Source organism: Anopheles moucheti, chromosome 2, assembly GCF_943734755.1.
Source record: "Anopheles moucheti chromosome 2, idAnoMoucSN_F20_07, whole genome shotgun sequence".
In the NCBI taxonomy this organism is placed as follows: Eukaryota; Metazoa; Arthropoda; class Insecta; order Diptera; family Culicidae; genus Anopheles; species Anopheles moucheti.
In genome coordinates, this window is record NC_069140.1 from 66,510,570 (window position 1) to 66,529,855 (window position 19,286).

At 41.3% G+C, this 19,286-nt stretch overlaps 1 protein-coding gene and 1 pseudogene across 1 annotated transcript in view; both read left to right on the plus strand.

The window, feature by feature from the left end:
* Positions 1 to 781: 781 nt before the first annotated feature.
* Positions 782 to 19,286, plus strand: part of LOC128310847 (putative nuclease HARBI1) — an 82,173-nt gene continuing 63,668 nt past the window's right edge. Inside the window, exons 1-2 of the mRNA XM_053047581.1 lie at positions 782 to 903; positions 969 to 1,111. Of these exons, the coding sequence (XP_052903541.1) occupies positions 782 to 903; positions 969 to 1,111 (265 nt within the window). The remainder of the gene's footprint in view (positions 904 to 968; positions 1,112 to 19,286) is intronic.
* On the plus strand, positions 7,888 to 8,476 carry LOC128310848 (uncharacterized; annotated as a pseudogene).

The following is a 19,286-nucleotide window of genomic DNA, read 5'->3' on the forward strand; positions in this document are numbered from 1 at the left end:
GACGATTCTATTGCCCGTGGTTACCGTGCGCCGCTCGCAGAAAGTAGCTCATGCGCTGTCGATTAATAAATGGCCGGTGTTGAATGGGTGCTGCTACTTCCGGTACCGGTGCAGATGTTGCCGTAGAGCAAGATGGTACCGCTGTCTGTTGAAATGGTACCACTGCTCCAGTAGCAATCCGGGCTGGAACAACTACCGGTTCACTGCCGGAAACAGTGGCAGCGTTGCAGGCAAGACGCTTCTTGGCTCGGAACAGAGCTTGCCGTTTTCTTTGGAGTCTTTTCTTCCGTTCCTCGCGCGTTTCGTCCGGTTGCGTTGAATAATTTGCAGCGATCGCCGCCAGGGTGAATTCATGAATCGGCCTGTTGAATGACAGTTGCTGATGGCCTGCTGCTACCGCTGGCGCTGCTTCCTACTAGCTTAACGGCCCGGTTACAGGGCTACGCAACAGAACTCTGAGGTGTACGCAAGGGAACTTTGTTTCCGAGACTATGGTGGAAACCTTCAACATTTTATATTGCAATCCGTACTGGACTTCAGTGCTCATTCCCAATGCCAAACGGGAAACAGCCCAACGGAAACGCTCTAACCAAACGGAAAGCACATTTGCATTCTAGTTTCCCGTTAGAGTCGATGAAATTTTCGATGTTTTTTTCTTCAATGTATCGATCTGTCAAAGATGAAAAGTGTAAACAAAGTTACAAGTCCTGCACACGGAGAAGAACAAATTAGTGTTATTTCGTGTAATAAATTGAATATGAGGAGTTATTTTTAGTTCAAAATGATTTCTGCGTATTTTGTTAGTGATAGTGATAGTAGTGATGGCGAGCAGATTGCAAAGATTGGCTCAAATCGTCGTATGTTGCGTTGTATGTTCGACCCCTTGGAACTATCTAACGAAGCGTAAGTACATTACATTTTAAACAATACCAAAACGCATATTGTAACTGTTTTTACGTTCATTGCAGGTTTTCTCACAATTTCCGGGTTTCAAAAGAGATTTTTGTGGAAATTTTAGAAGAAATAACACCAAAGTTTCAACCGATAAGAAGCAGCAATGGATTAACTGCGAAAGAAATGTTGGCTGCAACGTTACGGTTTCTGACTGAAGGCTCCAGCTGTATCAATTCAACAAGTTGCAAATTCGCTAAAAAATATTTAAACTAATTGTTTGTTGGTTTGCATTTTGTTTATATTTTAATATGTTATACTTCAGTTTAAACATTAAAAGTTCACAGTTGGTTCCCTACAGCCTTTAATTTTACAGATCAAAACAGCTAATCACGTTTAGCCTTACATGATAGTTTTTAATTATTAATAGTTTAATTATTATAGTTATTTTAATTAATTTGCCGTAGATTGGGTTAACTATCTAGATTGGGTTGGGTTAACAAATCATTAAATACTTTTAGTTGATATGTGCATTCCTTCAGCGCATTGTTCGTCTCTTCTTGCAGCTTCAATGATTTTTCCTGTACTTCCCCATATTTTGCCATCATGTCCAGCATTGCTTTATTCTGCTTCATAACTGCCTTTGTGTTCCTGCATTTTCGGTTTACTCTATTGGTTCTAGTAGATTGTCCTGCACTTCGTCTGTTTTATTGTTCAAATTGTTCCTGTTGTTCATGTTGCTCCTCTTGTTGTTGGTTACTTTGGCTTTGGCTTTGGTTTTGGTACAATAGTATTGCTATTGCTGCTGTTGTTGTCGTGATTATTGCTAATTAGTGGCCTGTTGATTCCAAATCGAGCTGCGCTGTTGCCTGCCACAGTTGCTTTCAAATTGGTCAGGTTGGCAACTCGCTCCTCCAATTCGTTCAGGGGTTTCGTGCGACATAGACCTCCTCCCGTTGCATTTAACGATGTTCTGTTGTCGCGCAACTTCTTATTAACCGCGCACATATAATCGAACCATACCTTAAAAAGTGGGAAAAGTATTTAGTATCCAATTGTGATCATATTTTAAAATATGGTAATACCCTTTTCCACGCTCTTGCAGCTTTAATCGGAGGTCCTACAGAGTTAAGGTTTTCTGCCAGCTCTCTCCAAAATGCAGACTGATCGCCTTTCAATAAGACTCTGGCTATTTCAGGCGAAGTTTCCATTATTTCAATCATTTTTGCATATTGGATCCTAGTAGTTCTTGTATCCGTCTGGTCCCTGAAAATCAACAAATTACAATCAAATTAAAAATGGTTAAAATATTGATTTCTGACTGACTGCATGTTTCCATGCATGTTTACTTCAATAACCATCAAATACTCACATTTTTGATTCGATTTATTAGCAAATCACACTTTTTACTTTCCGTTTGACAAGGTTCAGTCAACCATTTTCAAACGTCTGAATGTGGTAAACGGGAAGCCAAACGGAAAGTCATAATACCAAAGTGACATCTTAGCACCGTTGGAGAAGACTTTTGGCATTGGGAATGAGCACGTATATTTCCTTTAAAAAGAAAATTATTTTCAGTCACGTATAACAATGGTGCCTATCGCGAAGCAAGTCGTTAAAATTTATCCACCTGCTTGGTTTTATCCACCATAGTATAATCTACTAGAAATGGTATCGCGAACGTTTTTCCCCTACCAGTCTATAAAATCATACCAACCATTATAAATACAGATCTAGTAGTTTTGCTATTTGTCAAAATCTATGGTTTGTCTTCATATCGTCGGCTAACGAAGAAGTGTTTTGCGTGATGCAGCAACTTGCAGCATATTTCTTCCACCTTTCCCATTCCACGACTAGGCTAGTTCTTCAATTTTATTTTTTCTAAAAAGTTGAAAACAATAGGAGTGACTTTTCCTGTATGCAGGCGGTCCGGTTCTAAGCGTCATTTATTCTAGAGAAATAAGTTATTCGTGAATGCTAGTGTAATATGTTTTTAATTTGGACGTGGTTAAATCAAGGTAAGGCCGACTCCACATGGGCCGCGGTCGCGGCATTACCGCGAAAAACGCGGCGTGGTTTAAGATGGACAACTCTGCGGAACAGCAGCCACGGACCGTGATGAGCCGGGCCGAGCAGATGTTCTGTATTGGCAACGAAAGTTATACGCGTTTTCCGCGGTTCCGCTCATGTGGAGACGGCCTAACAGAATACGTTTAGTTTAGAAAAGGAATGCGATTAGTAAAGAAAAGCAGACAAAAAATAAGAAGAAAAAAACGGAAGTCCGTTCCACCAGATTAAACAAAATTATATTAATGAAAATTATTATTTTTTTTATAAGTTTGTACTTTTCCTTTTCAACAATACATTTCCCATTACATTACATTACATTTCCCGTGAAGTAAGCTCTTAAATCTTCACATAAAACGGAGTTGGTACCGTATATCTATTGCATCGAGGCAGTAGGTAAATATATGGGTTGATATAAGTAGTTTAGCTCGTTCGCGATACAAATTAAAGACTTTTTTAACGACTACTCGATTTTTTCCCCACGATTTGTATGGTAGTCATGGCAGTTGCCTTCTCCGTTTTAAGGGTTGACAAGTTTGCTGCGTTGCGATACCAATCCGCCATAACTGTCATTATAAGGGTTGATATTTTTATAGACTAGTAGTTAATTTTGTTCGCGATAGGTGCCAATGATATGCAACACCGTGTTTTTGGTTCTGCTACTGTTCTGTTGTGGTTGCTACTTTTACCGATGTTGGAAAGCTAATGTGATACTGTTCCCACTATTAATGGCAAAAGCAAGATAACCCATTGCACTGTCAAGCGCATCTGTTCTGCGTACAACAGCAAAAACCAAATAGCAACAGAATCCATTCAGCAAAGTCTTATTACATGTACACGTACTTTACGACTCGGATCCACAAAGTTGAATAGAATTCTGTCCTCTGCTAGAAATCGATGCGTAGCAGCTAACAGTTCCTTTGGTGTAAGGCATTTTGCTTTTGCCGGTAGTTACTTTTGCTCAACCACCTAACATCGCACTACGTACAACGCACTGTCGCTTTCAGTGCTTTCCTTTCTTTTGACATGTTTTTAATTTGAAATTCAATTCGTTTTGGTCGCAGTATTTGAAACAATACCACAGGAAACATGAATCCATAACCCGTTCTATGCGGTGACTTTTCTATTTTCCCTTCGGGAATGTTCCAGTTTTTAAAACACTTTGCAGCTGTATTTAAATGTAAGAAAAGCGCAGCGTCGACATCTCTTATCAAGTGAGTATCAAGTTGAGTGTTCCTATCTCGCATGCGCGAACCTTATCCATGAGTTCTGCGATTGCTCCGTTTTTCGCACGATTTTCCTTGCTGTTACGCGAACTCTTGCGTTAAGTGCGAGGTTTTGAATTACATCCAAAACTTTTTCTGTCATTTGATCTTCCTTTGATCTGAAACGAACAAAACGTTTCACATATTCTAAGTCCGATTCACCTGAGTTCTGCGTCATAGATCGAAGCTGTGGTTTTTGTAAGAAGATGTAATCTCGTGAATTGTAATGATTTCCCAATCTTCCAATCGCATTTGGGATAGTGGTACCTGCTTTCATTTTCATTGCATTAACTTTCATTAATTCGCCCGGCGAACTGCATAGCGGCTTCAAATTGTTCCTTCCAGCGAACAAATGTTTTCTTATCGATCTCATCCCTGCCGTCTTTCGGCTTGCACTGCGAAATTTGCATTGTAGCAAATGACATTGTGGTTAGCATGGACATGTCACTAGATTGTTACGAACTTTCAGGAGTCAAAAAATTATTGAAGTGAGTATGTTTTATTGTTTTACTGTATGAAATTACTTTAATATTGTTATATAATTTTAGGTAGTTGAAGTATTAGGTCTTCAAAATACAATGATGTAGGTCATAGGATTATTAAATAAAAGGGTAAGTATAATGTTTACAAGACATGCGATTTTGCAAAGGCAGTCTGGGAACCGATTCATTGATTTGTTTGTTCCACCATTAGAACAAACAAGATTGTATCAGCAATGAATGCGATTTTCCTGCTCGAGCTAATGTCCGATATTCCGCAATGCTACAAGAAGTAGCACTAGAGATATTTTTAGTTAGATTTAAACACATCGCTGTTTTCATCCTTGCTCTAATTTTGTGTAACTGTAGCTCATTTTTAACTCTGGCAGTATTTTAGCACGATATAAATACTTAATTTTGCTTAAATATTACTAATTGCACTTTTGAACGCTTAATCATATAATCATTTATCAACATATAGAAGGATAAAAGTATTTAGTTCATTTAGCGAGAAGTGCAAACTTTCGAGTTTTACTCTGTACATAATACTTTTTATTTAGAAACAGAATATTTTCTGCGTGAACAGTTATTCATAATTTATTGTTTATATTTTCAGACCGTTGTTATGTCCCAAGAAAAGATGTTGGCTCTTATAAGCTGTATAGAAATAACAAAATGCCTGTGGGACCGGAGTGACTTTGATTATAAAAATGTGAACGGCAACAGGATGCATGGCAGTCCATTGCATCGGAAATGGAAGTTCCCTACTCCTTCCCTGTTGCAGCAGAAGTGGAGTTTGCTTAAAGAGTCCTATAGGCATTACAAAAAGATCTACGACGGCAGCTTAGTGACCGGTTCTAGTAAAGTATCACGCGTTGGTTCATCGTTATTTATTTTTTTCTTTAATATCTCATGCCATAATCCTTTTTTATTTTTAGGTTCCGCCGAAGTATGCAGACCGAAGTGGTTTGTTCCTGAATGGAGTCACCGAGAGAGGTTCCAGAATTGATACTGTATGTATAACTTAGAATGATAATCATATGTAAGAACTATCAGCATAGCTTTATGTTGTCCTTTTCATTTTTAGCATTTTGACAACACTCAAGCTACAACAAGTTCGTGCAGTATTCCTATTCCAGAACCAGTAGCCACCATGGAGGAGCCTGATGAATTTATCAGCTTGACTGCGCCAGTTTCCAGTGATAACAACAACCAAAATCAACCACAAACATCTCAGTCATCGGTCAGACCACGAACTGCGTCCGCTCGTGCCAAGCGTCGTTGGATGAAGCCAACTTACAATACAACGAAGAAGTTCTGGCGATGCTTGGAAGCATCACTCAGGCTTCTCAAGACCTGAGATCTGTCGCCGGTACGACAGTAAGCCATGCTGGTAATAATGCAAGGTTGCTGAGAAGAACGTTGCTCGGTTCGTGGAGTGCCATCATTTCAACCCGCGCAATTAGTATTAAGTTTTTTCGTTGTTTGTTGTTAAAAAAAGTTAGTTTGTTATAAATTATGTAATGTTTGTTACATAGTCAGGTGTTGGTAAGTTAGTTTTATGTTTGCATTAAGTGTAGCTGTATCCTTAATCTAACTTAAGGATTACATACATAAATTTTCATTAATGAATCTCATGAATCGGGTTAGGTTTTAGTTATAATACATCGCTTCGTCTGCCCTTATCACCTGTCATTGATGGCTTTCTTTAACCTTTAGTACCAAACGGTGTTTTGTCCTAATTTTATCATTCCTTAGTACGTGCTTGGTGTTTCGGACCTTTTTAGACTTCCCTACTACCCGGTAACTTTCCCAGGTAAAACTATACTGATCCCTGTTTGTACGCCGGAGATAACTTTCTTTTCGGAGGCAAAAGGATAACTGATTTTGGGATGGTCATGCTACCGTTTCTATATTGTTTTTTGTACCATCTGTCACCTCGTATGTGTCGGTATGTACGTTCTGTTTTCCTCGAAATAGGTGTTCCGTGAATTCCTTTCCTTTTGTTCAAGTTTTACCGATTTTCTTGTTTGGGCTTCCTTACAAACAAGATCTTCATTATTATTGTCGTCTTGACCTGACACACTTCCCAACTATCATTTTGGTAATACACCCTAATCTCCCTAGGTGGAGCGATTCGTGTCCTAGCTAACCAAGGCGCTCTGGTCGCCACTAACCTTATTTACGCGTAGCTTAATGGTCGTTCCTGCGCTCCGCATGGGATTTTGTACCTGTTCCGTCGTTTAAAGACTTGACGCGTTTTGATGTGGTCAAAAATATTGTTCTTTTATTCTTGTGTCTATGTGTTTATCAGGTGCGTTATTACAATAAGTGACAATTTGCGCCCGGCCTCGTTGGCGGTTGAAGAACGTCTGTTCCGTACGAGCGGCGGTGGATCCTTGCTCGACGATCGCGGTGTTTGCGATTTTCGGTTTTTGTTTCGTGGTATTAGTGTAATCGTGGTATAGTGTCACTTCGCATTTTCTGTAGTGATGGGATAACCGGATCACTACAGTCTGATGCGTGTTACCCGAGCATGCATTCGGATGACAAAATATTAAAAAAAAAACATCCAAATCATTTCTATGTTGTTTAAATTGTTCCACTGTGGATACGGCCAGGCCGTTCTAACGAAAAAAAGTGTTCCATTGGCAATAGAGATGTGCGCGTTGAGAAAGAATGAGTGAGTGATTTGAAACCTTCGAGAGAGTGAATGAGTATAAATCAGCACGAATAGTTTTCATGACTTCTTTAACCACTCTTTTGCGTTTATACCCTGCCGACAATTTGAGAGAGAATCCCATACAAAATTTTATTGGGCCTTATTGGGAGAAACAGAATAAGGCGAAATGAACAAGGCGTGACCCCGCGGAAAAAGTCACTCTTTTTGAGTGTCGGCACTCAATTTTCATGCGATTTTGGCTGTTTCACGTTTTTCCTAACCTCACAAACCAAGAAACGCGTATCCCATATATGACTCACACACATACTATTACACAAAAGAAAGAGGCAATTCGGTTCATCGTGCAGCTCTTCTTCTTACGCAACCTTGGAAGTGTTGTTTTATATTGTGTTGTGACATTTGAAGCGAGTGAAATTATTTGTTTGAGTTTTGACCGGTAAGTATATGTATTTATAAGAGCTACATTTTTTGCATTATTCATTGATGTTTCGAAGGGTTTAGCATGGATTCATCACAGCTGCGAACGGACGGAAATTTCTACCCCAAACGAAAGCGAGAGTTAGAAGAATTGGACAGAATATGCGACGAGCAGCTATCTAATGTAAATTTCTCTTCGGTACATTTTCCGTGGCCGGATCTACAATTAGGCAAGTTTGTTTGTTAGTTATTTTATGCAGTATACAGTTATCATATCATAGTTTTATGTTTTTTCAGAATCGCATACTCCAGACCCTTCGGAAATATTGGCAGATGTTAGCTCTTCATTGTTTAGTGATGATTTTGTTGGTGGTGTTGAAAATAATGCAGTAGAGGATACGGAGGATGGCGATGAGGACGATGGTTTAGATTTTGTAAATAACTTATCCTTAACTGATGCCTTATGACATCTGGTTATTACATGTAGACTGTCGCGATTCGCCACGAAAGCTATTCTAGCTATCTTAAGGAAACACTTTCAAGCACCTGTTCCAAAATCAACACAAACTTTATTGAAAACTCCCCTACACGTCGGCCAACAAATTAAGCCGATAAATGGCGGACAGTTGTGGTATCGAGGGATACAGCCAGTGCTTGCTAATTATTTTGAGTAAGTATGCATGAATTATTGAACATTACTTCATTACTTATATTTTTTTATCTGCTTTTACAAATATAGTTCCAGACGTGGCACAAATTTCAATAGACGTGTCAATTGATGAGCTACCACTATTTCGCAAGAGTCGCAAAAATATTTTACCATTTCAAATAAGAGTGGTAGAGTTGAGCAATCTTCCGGTGTTTGTAGTTGGTGTTTTTAGTGGATCGTCGAAACCGGGCAGTTTAGAAGAATTCCTTCAACCACTGGTGATGGAAATAAACGACCTCCAGGAAAATGGTTTGAAGCTCGGGGATAAAGTAGTGCCATTTAACATGCGCGTGTTTATTGCAGATGCACCGATGCGTGCGTTTTTAAAAGGTATTTTGTCAGCATTGCATTGAACTGTATTTCTTAGGCTAACATGTTAACTCACTCGTTATTCTACTTAATTTTATTACAGCAACGGTTTACTTCAATGGGATTCATGGGTGCTTACATTGCACAACTGTTGGCAAATCCGTACGGGCAGGAAGAGGTAGGACTGTAGTTTTTGATTAAGTGAATGCTTCTCGCCCCGTACGGATGAGGAGTTTAGAAACAGAGTGTGTACAGAGCACCACACAGGATGGTCACCCTTGGAAAACATAAGATCTTTCAATATGATGAAGGATGTCCCTAGTTGTGATCGCCTGCATTTGATAGACGAAGGCTCCAGTAAAAAAATTCTCGAGGGTGTGACGGACAATAAGTTCGATAAAAAATATTTTATCCATATGTTTCCTCGGCAGAAAGAAGTGGTATCTGCTTTCATGATCAACACACGACTCCCTTCGGAAATACCGCGCCGAATGCGACACCTCAATGAAAAGTCTTTGTGGAAGGCTACGAAATTCAGAACTTTTCACCATTATATAAGCATTGTGGTGTATAAAGATTTTATGCAGAGCGAAGCTTATGGTCATTACCTGCTTTATTTTTGCGGTACTACCATTTTCAGTACCGTGGAATACAAACTCCTTTGGACACTAGCAAAGAGAATGGTTGATAAATTTGTTACAGATTTTAGCAAGTATTATGGCTTGTCATATGTATCAAGCAACATACATAACCTCCAACACGTTGCTGACGATGTTGAGCGATTGGGACCGCTTGACTCATTTTCAGCATATGCATTTGAAAACAACATGCGGTTCATAAAACCATGTGTTCGATCGGGGACAAAAGTTGTGGAACAGGTTGCTGGCAGGCTAACTGAACAGAGCGTAATTTGTAAAGCTATTCACCGTAATGCAACAACTTATCCAAAATTAAAAAAGAAAGGCCGTGTTCAAGTGGCGGCTGATTTTCTGCTGAGACCACAGTTTCAGGATAGTTGGTTCCTTACACAAAATAACAAAATAATTAGGTATATAAAAGCAACAAAATGTATGCCGCTATCATATACCATTGTAGGTTTGGAAGTAACCTCATGGGAAAAGGTTTTTGATGTTTCCTTTCTAGATACTGCGAGTGTGGAAACTTTCAATATTTCTTGTACAGAATTATACATTTTTAAAGTAGAGATAAATGTTTGTACTAGAAGAGTAGAACTGCCTTCAACTAATATTAAATGTAAATTAGTGCCCGTTTTTCTTCCCAGCCGTCCTCTTTCGCAGCTTCCCGTGCAATGGTCTCCTCAACCCAAATCAATTATGCTCTCTCCCCTGCTTCACACCTTTCCACCCAATGTCCCAGTGTAATAAATTTAATTATGCATAAAGTATATTATTGGATACATTAGAAAATTAATGTAACCGAGTATGCCCGGCATTAGGCAAAATATAAGGAGGAAATGCCTTACATTTAGCTACGTGTTGTATGATTTAGGTTAAATAATCAATAAGTTAGGCGAGTAAATTGTACTACTAATATTTGAAAAAATTCAATTCAGTTCAAATCATTCATTGGAAATTCGTGTAACGTTCTCTCTCTAACTACTTAACTGGTAGATTATACATATAAGGAACTTATTATTAACAGCGACTAATGAGCAACCTAACTTAAAATCTAAACGAAAAACAAATTAATTATCTAACTTAACTATCTTTCGCTTATGTTCTTTATGTACAACACTTCTTCTAATGCCTTTTGATTTACAAGCACTTTTCGCATTATAAAGTTTGCATTTGAAATAAGTGTCGAATTCTTTCACATCATCGAATTGTCCTACCGCCCTCAGCACTTTAATTACATTCGGGTACTTTACTAAACCTACTTTCGAATTATATCCGCTTTTGGGAGCACCGGCCCAACTACATTAAGCAAAAAAAGTTCTGCAAAATAGTTTTCCTAGCGCTTCGTGAGTGCGTTGTTTTGGATTATTGCTTTTAATTTCCTCCTTCAGCCAATGCTCCATAATTCGAAAGTTTTCCGGCAAAGAAAGTCTGATTTCTAGGGAATCTAGCTGTTCCTTGCAGGTCAATTCTGTACCATGAAACATTGGACGTTGAATCATATAGCTATTTCGATCTGATGTTGATTTGGTGGATGAAATGGACGCCAAATGAGTTACATTTGTTGGTAAAACACTTTTTAGCAGCATTTTCATCTCCACTACAGCTGTTGTTAATTTAAACGTCTGCTTTTTGTTTTCCTCAATGCGCTGCTCACAAACTGAAATGGCTTCCAAAATTTGTTTCGCTGCCATCTGGTAGTACAAACAGAGAAATGCTCGATTGTAACACATTAACAGTTGCAAAAAAATATAATTGCAAACAATTTACTTACAATTGCTAAATAATTGTAACGCACGAAATATCCGCCTACAACCAGCTTTGTTTTTTTTTAATAATACACCGCTGCTGTTTCAAATGTCAATGTTTGACGTTGAGTCTTAGACGCAAGCGTTTTGACAGCTCCGTCTTGATGGAAAGAGCATTATAATCGCTAGGAGTGAAAACAGCGGTCGATTTTATTCGACAATATTGTGTGAAATACGTATTAATTGTGTGTAGTTCCTCAAGAATATAGCCTAATATTACTTAGGCAACTGCTACGAATTCCCCAAATGGTAAGTTTATTGAAGTAACGGCATAAAATCAATACAAAACAGGCAACATTAAAGCGACTGGAGACGGCGTAAGTAAAATATTAACATTTCGATAATGCTTTTTATTTTGGTTTTTCGTTTCAGGAAGTGATTTTACAATTAAACCAGTGTAGTTTAAACGTTTTAAGAAATAAATACAGATGCTCGGCAATATTGGAATGGATTGATTTATTCATTTTTTATTTTATTTGATGACGTTCTAAGAGGAGGGCGAGTAAGCGTTCAGAAGTAATGGAAGAAAACCGGGCAAGGAGGCCGAACGAAACACACGCATACATACGCAGATACTCAAAAGTCACTCAAAACCACTCATGAGACGGTTCATCTCCCTTAACAAAACTAGTGTTGTTAAGGGTCTTCTTAAGGGAGATCTTAGCAGCGGGGGAGTGAAGTCACTCACGTATGTTATTTTTATACCGCATACCGTTAAATTCGAATATCGAATGACGATTCGCGATACATCCCTTGTCATTTGTCAACTTTGAAATGTCAAAATTAAAAAGTCAAAAACATCCCTTTTGACAGAGTCACTCAAATTCTCCCGATTTTAGCACCCTAATAACAATGGTGAATTGATTTGCAAGCAAAATTGAATGTCAGTCTGCCTCCAGCTTCCGTAGCGAGAGGACGTATTTTGTTTGAAAGCGTACCTACGGAGATTTTGCATACGGCAGCCAATGGTCATTACCCCGAAGTGCGATTGCGTACTCAGCGTGTCTACTCGTTTTGGCTGTAGCGTGCTAATCGGTGTCTCCGTCTGTCTCCGATCTTCGCTCGGTAGACAATTGTGTTGTGAGTGTTATCGATCAACAGCGATAAGCAAGCGTACGCATACGTTGCGGAGCGACGCTTTCGTTTCGATCGAGGTTTGTCGAGTGTGGTGTAGTGCGTGTATCTGTTCTGTAACTGTCTATCGTGTGTAACGGTAAGTTTGTCCTCCCGTTCCTTCCTTGACCGTTACCTCCGGCTCTACCATGGCGGTAGAGCAAGAGAGTTCGGACTCCGAAAAGGAGATCGAAACCAGCGCGAAGCGTAAACCGGGACGGCCTAAAACCGCTCCTGGCTCTAAAAAGGTGGCGCTTGATGTTCGTCCTTCAACTTCGAAGGACAAACAAAACGAAGAAACCACGCTTGAAACACAGCACAGAGCACGTGCTTACCCTTCCTCCTGGGAAGGTAAGCCGCTCGTGTATTTCATGCCGCGGACCAAACAGCTCGACGTTAGATCGATCGCATCATCGATCTTTAAAAAGTATCCGGGTGTTACCGATGTGTTTCGGATGCGCCCGAACAAGATAAGGGTAACCGCAAAGGACCGGGCTCAAGCCAACGTTATTGCGGCTGACCCAGATTATACGGAGCACTATCGTGTTTATATCCCCGGTAGTTTGGTTGAGGTCACTGGCGTGATCGAGGATTTTAACTATCCCGAGGAGGATGTTGTTAGAATGGGCTTGGGCGTATTTTCATCCCCTGATTCGCCCAAAGTGAAGGTGCTGGAAGCGAAAAAGCTTTATAAGCTTGACGCTTCAGCAACAGAAAAGAGTTTTGTTCCTACCTCGTCAATCCGAGTTACGTTTGAGGGAACGGTACTTCCGCAGGCCCTCGTTATCGAAGGTCTCCGGATACCCATTGACCGACCATACGTACCAAAGGTGGCCACCTGTTCGAAGTGCAGCCGGATTGGTCATGCCGAAGCGTTTTGCACCCGCAAAACGTGCTGCGGAAAGTGCAAAGGGGCGCACGCCACTGAGGAGTGCAAAGCTGCGTCTCAGAAATGTTCGCATTGCCGAGACGAGTGGCATGAGGTTGCGCAGTGCCCCGTGTACCGGAAGCTACAAAGGGAGCAAGTTAAGACGGTAGCCGAGCGGGCACGCGGCTCATACAGCGATGCCCTAAAAGGGGAAAATGTCGCTAATCCCTTTGCGGCGTTGTCCAGCTCGGATGCAAACGATGCATCAACACCGGCTGTCCTGACACAGGTGGCCATGAGACCGATTAAGAACCGGAGGGTACTTTATAAAAAAGTGCAGCGAAAAGTCTTAAAGGCAAAAAAGAAACCTTTGGCACCACAGCGTTCCATGACCAAAAAAAATCCATCTCCCATCATTCCGACACGGGACGCTGCTCCTTCTACCCCTGATCCTAATCCCAGGAAACCCAAGCCTAAGCGATCCCCTCGGACCGAGGTTCCTTTGGAAAGCCTGGCTTTCTCAAAAGAGTCAAGAAGCTTCCCGAGAATCCCTGCCCCTTCCCTTTCCGAAATCCTGGAGTCCCTCCTCATGACCCTAAACCTCCCGCAACCTTTGCAACTGATCGCTACTTGGGCCCTTCCTTACCTGAAGGGGATGATTAAACAGTGGCTGGCGCAATGGCCGTGCCTAAGTATGATGGTCCGCCTGGACGACTAGTCTTCCAATGGCTACCATCATACAATGGAACTGTAGAAGTTTGTTGGGAAAATTAGACTCTTTTAAAGCACTAGTAGGCGAACATAATTGTGATGTGTTCGCCCTCTGTGAAACTTGGCTATCGGAAGACATAAATCTAACCTTCCCGGGGTATAACATAATCCGTGAAGACCGAATCTCCAGGGGTGGGGGGGTATTGATCGGTATAGGAAAGAGTCACAGATTTTCCAGAATACCAACCCCAAATCAACAATATATTGAAACTGTCGCAATAAAGGCAAAACTTGGGGGTCTTCACGTGACAATTGCATCTGTTTATATCCCCCCGATAGCCAATAATGAAAAAGACAAAATTGAAAAGTTCAAAGAGGATCTTGGAAATTTAGCAACGGACTTGCCTGGACCGCTTTTGATCCTGGGAGATTTTAACTCCCATGGAATCGAATGGGGGAGCGATAAGGATGATATCCGCGCTCCCACCATTCATGAGTTCTGCGACAGGTTTGGGTTTTCTATCCTAAACTTAGGAGAGGCAACTAGGATGCCGACGCCGAAAAGTAGAGCAAGTGCACTGGATCAGACAGCCTCAGTGCTATTGAAGCACTGAAAACTCCAAGGGCTGTTAAGAGCCAAGACCATTTTGTAGTTAAAATTGTGGAATTGCTCGGCTCTGTGTTTAACAAGGCGTTTAGAATATCGCTAATTTGGGTCCCTTCTCATTGTGGAATTCCCGGCAATGAGAAAGCAGACTCACTGGCCAAAACAGGCGCCACAGAAGGCGTTTTTTACGACCGATCCATCTCCTATCAAGAGTTCTTACGCACCCCACAGCAACTTTTCCTGTCTCGATGGCAGAGCATGTGGGAGGCGGATGAACTCGGTCGCTTCCTTTTCTCGGTCTCTCCGCAAGTGTCCCTGCGGCCTTGGTTCGGTGGGCTCCCTGTAGATCGTGCATTCATTCGGATGATGTCCCGACTCATGTCGAATCATTTCGCATTGGATGCACATCTACAGCGTATCAATCTGGCTGAGTCAAAAGTGTGTGGCTGTGGGGTCGGATTCCATGATGTGGACCATCTTCTATGGCACTGCGTGGAGTTCGAAACCGCCAGACCCTCCTTGAAGAGTGCAGTCGTGGACATCGGTGGAATCCCGGATACACCGATTCGAGATGTTTTGGCTGGCAGGGACCTGAAATACATGAGGCTTATCTTCCGCTTCGCCAGGGACAACGGTCTTCTCCTTTGAATCCCATCCTTATTTCCACGTGAATCCTTTCATCCCCCATCCTTCGTTATTCGTTGTGTGGTCCTTGTAAATAAATGTTTTTTGTTGTGCCATTTTCAAGCCGTTGAGGAAACAGTCGCCTTTGAGGACAGCACCAAAGCCGCAAAAAGGGGGCAGACTTATAGGTGTATGCTTGTAGTCCGTCTTAATCATTTGTTGTCTGTTTTGTTTCAGTTCCGTCAAGGCTTTGCCAATGTCCAACACCGAATGTTGTGTATGTGAAAAGCGACGCAGTCACCTGCCAGCCACGCCCCGAGCCTCCATGTGGTTGCCAAACCACACTAACAGCCATCACAACCACAATTTCATCACAACAATAGCACCGGACCAAAATCAACACACAAAACAATAGAACAGACATAACGATTACAACAACGATAGACATACCGACAAACAACACAGACATACTCCAACATCCAATACAACCGAGTATGCCCGGGATAAGGCAAATCGCAAGGAGGAAATGCCTTGTGACACTTGTTATTATCGCTCAACACAAGCGGTGTTGAAAATACGGCACTGCCGTCATACTATAAATTAAATAAATAAAATAAATAAAATTGAATGTGGTGAATTGGATGGTGATTTCAAACGCTTGTGAAAACTATGGTAAATTCAGAAGAAGCAAGAAAGAAGAAGGGAAAATACGAAAACTGTCAACAAATCAGCCGGTGTTTTTCAAAACAACTGTTACGAACGCGAACGAAAATCTTGAGCAAGCGTACCTGTATCAAAGAAGGTAATCATAAGAAACTTAGAAAACAGGAAAACGATTATCATGTAGCCAAAACATTAAACCGCAATTAGGGTAATGCAATAAAATACCCAAAGGTTCCATCGGTCAGCAAGCATACCCGGACACGAGTAATTATGAACACCTGAACTAATTAACGAAAATAGGGCCAAGCGAGCGCGCCACACAAGGGTAACCAAAATACGGTGCAACAACAACCATCAACGTTCGTTTGACGTGATCTAAATCCGTTTAAATTGTGCAAAAATGGATGCGATCAAGGATGGAAAGAAGAGTGGCCTGTTCAGGAAGCGATCTTTGGCAAAGATGGCAAAAATCCGGATGTTGTTGGAGCCTGAGAACCAACCCGGTCCAAGTACTTTTATTAAACAAACTTAATTAATATTAACTTGAAATAAGTACATCTTACATCTCACAAGTTCCCACGTTTTTTTGTTTCGCACGAAGAAGTTGCATTGTGCAGTTTTTGCATAAAAAAAACGCTTGACTAATCGTCCGTGGCTTCCCATGTTTCGTTACATCCCAGGAATCGTAACAATCGTAAAATAGCAGTAAACTTGGATAATTCTATTTTTGTTGTTCCTCCTCCGCTTCGCCCTGTCCAACACAGTTTCAAAACATTTCTATCAACAAGCACATCCAATGCCGCATTCATTCTTGCATCTATGTCCTTGTAATGTTGTACAATGAACAATGTTTTTTACATCTACTTCTACTTTAGTAGAATTGAAGCTAATTACATCTACTTTGGTGGATACGTCGGTTAACATCACTGCCATGGTGTCCGTTAATACCATAGATGACGGCGTAGTTACGGTAGAAGACGGAATGGGTAAGGAAGAGGATGATATCGGTTGTAAACATGTGGGACACATTTGGATATTCGGTTGATGGGGTGGGGATGGTGGATGGGTTTTAGGATTTGAAAGGATAGTATTTTTTTTTACTTTCCCCTGGATTAGAGGAAGAAACTAAGGTAGGAATCTTTGGTTTAGGAGCAACTGGTGGCGGCTTTTGCAGGCATGGATGGACGGGCAAAGGTCGTCTAGGTTTTACTGGATCACGAGAAGAAATCGGAAATTGGACATGTAGTTTGGGTAGTCGTGGTAATCGAACTATAGGAGTTGTAAGAGTTGGCAAAGTTCTTTTAGGAACAGCTGGATTAGAAGTAGCAGCAGAAAGGCATACTAGAGGTTCGGGTGCTTCCGTCGGCTGGTTCGTAGATTCAGCATTCGTAAGATGAATTGGAGTGGACAGTTCACTTGATGTCGGGGAAGAGCTTTCCGATTCCATTCCTAAAATGGCAACACGACGTTATATCATTTGTGCACTAATAACTTACGAGCCCGCAAGATACCAAACAGCCGATGGAACAGGACGACGCCACTCACGCAACCGGTAAGGTTCACATTGCTAATACTAACCTTGTAATTTATCTGAATATTCCTCTCTCAGCAGCAAGCAAACACGATAATGTACTACGATGGATAAAGCAAACAATTTGAGAGAGAGCAAAACCACGACGCAATACCGATGAGAGAAAGCAAAGCAGCAATCCACAGCAAAGAAACAAAAGAGCAACGCCCCGCCGTCCCCCCACACAAAAGAGTCCACAATGTTAAAAAGAATAGACGATGGAATAAAAAAATCAAAACTGTAAACACTAATGGCCGCTTTCTTGTAAACTTCATAAAAAAGGTACAGCCATAATTTCATTGGTGGTGTGGTGTTGTTATGCAACCTGCTATTCACCGTCCCCTTTTCCTTTTCACCATTCCACTATTCTCTTAGAACGCTGAAACGCAGGCAAGTTTTTGGTGAATTTTGTGGTGAATTGTTATTAGGACATGCCGTCTCTCTTCTAGGAGTTTCCTCAAACACGACAACAAAGATATCGGACGATATGAGTCGTGTCTTGATGGCGGTTTGCCAGGCTTCAAAATAGTGACAACTTTCACTTCTCTCCATTCCTGCGGGACGGTGTTGAGTTCCAACATATTGTTGAAGATTCTCAACAGTCGTTTCTTGCCCACGTCTGGTAGGTTTTGAAGCAGTTTGCTACTAACCTGGTCCAGACCTGGGGTCGAATTTTTGCATGAAAAGAGAGCCAGAGATAGCTCCACCATGGTGAATGGTGAGTCCAGCGTTGGGTCACTACCAGGCGCATCTTGGGAGAAGTTTTGCGCTGGAACGAAATCGGGGCAAAATTTGTGAGCAAACTCGTTAAGCCATTCGCCAGAAAAATATTCGTTCTCGTTGGTATTGTTGCTGTTTCGCATCCTTCTAGCCATTTTCCAAAGCGAATTTAACGAAATGGAAGGATCAAGATTATTGACGTATTGGCGCCAATAACCCTTTTTCTTCGCCTTCAGAAGGTTTTTGCACAATCTCTCCAGTCCTTTATATTTGTCATATAATGGCCTGGAACCTGTGTCTCTGAAGGCTTTAAATGCCTTCCGATTCTTGTTAAAAGCCGCTTGGCAGTCCTTGTCCCACCAAGGAGTGGGAGGTTTTTTTTGAATTTCCTTGCTTGGTGGGTGCCCCTTGTTTAACTTCAAGGGCGCACTTGTTTATTATTGAAACAAGATTTTCATACTCCTTTACAGGGAGCAAATTTTCTCCTACAAGAGAAAGCGAAGCGGCTACTAATTCACCGTATCTTGTCCAGTCAATGTTCCTTGTGAAGTCACATTTGACGGGATTTGCATTAACTGGACATCCCTTGACATAGGAAATTTCTATCGGTAAGTGATCACTTCCGATAGGGTCCTGGATGACCTTCCAACTAAAATCCAGGGCCATAGCTAAAGGACATAGAGACAGATCCAGTGCACTTGCTCTACTTTTCGGCGTCGGCATCCTAGTTGCCTCTCCTGAGTTTAGGGTAGAAAACGCAAACCTGTCGCAGAACTCACGAATGATGGGAGCGCGGATATCATCCTTATCGCTCCCCCATTCGATTCCATGGGAGTTAAAATCTCCCAGGATCAAAAGCGGTCCAGGCAAGTCCGTTGCTAAATTTTCAAGATCCTCTTTGAACTTTTCAATTTTATCTTTTCCATTATTGGCTATCGGAAGGATATAAACAGATGCAATTGTCACATGAAGAAGACCCCCAAGTTTTGCCTTTATTGCGACAGTTTCAATACATAGTTGATTTGGGGTTGGTATTCTGGAAAAGCTGTGACTCTTTCCTATACCGATCAATACCCCCCCATCCCTGGAGATTCGGTCTTCACGGATTATGTTATACCCCGGAAAGGTTAGATTTATGTCTTCCGAT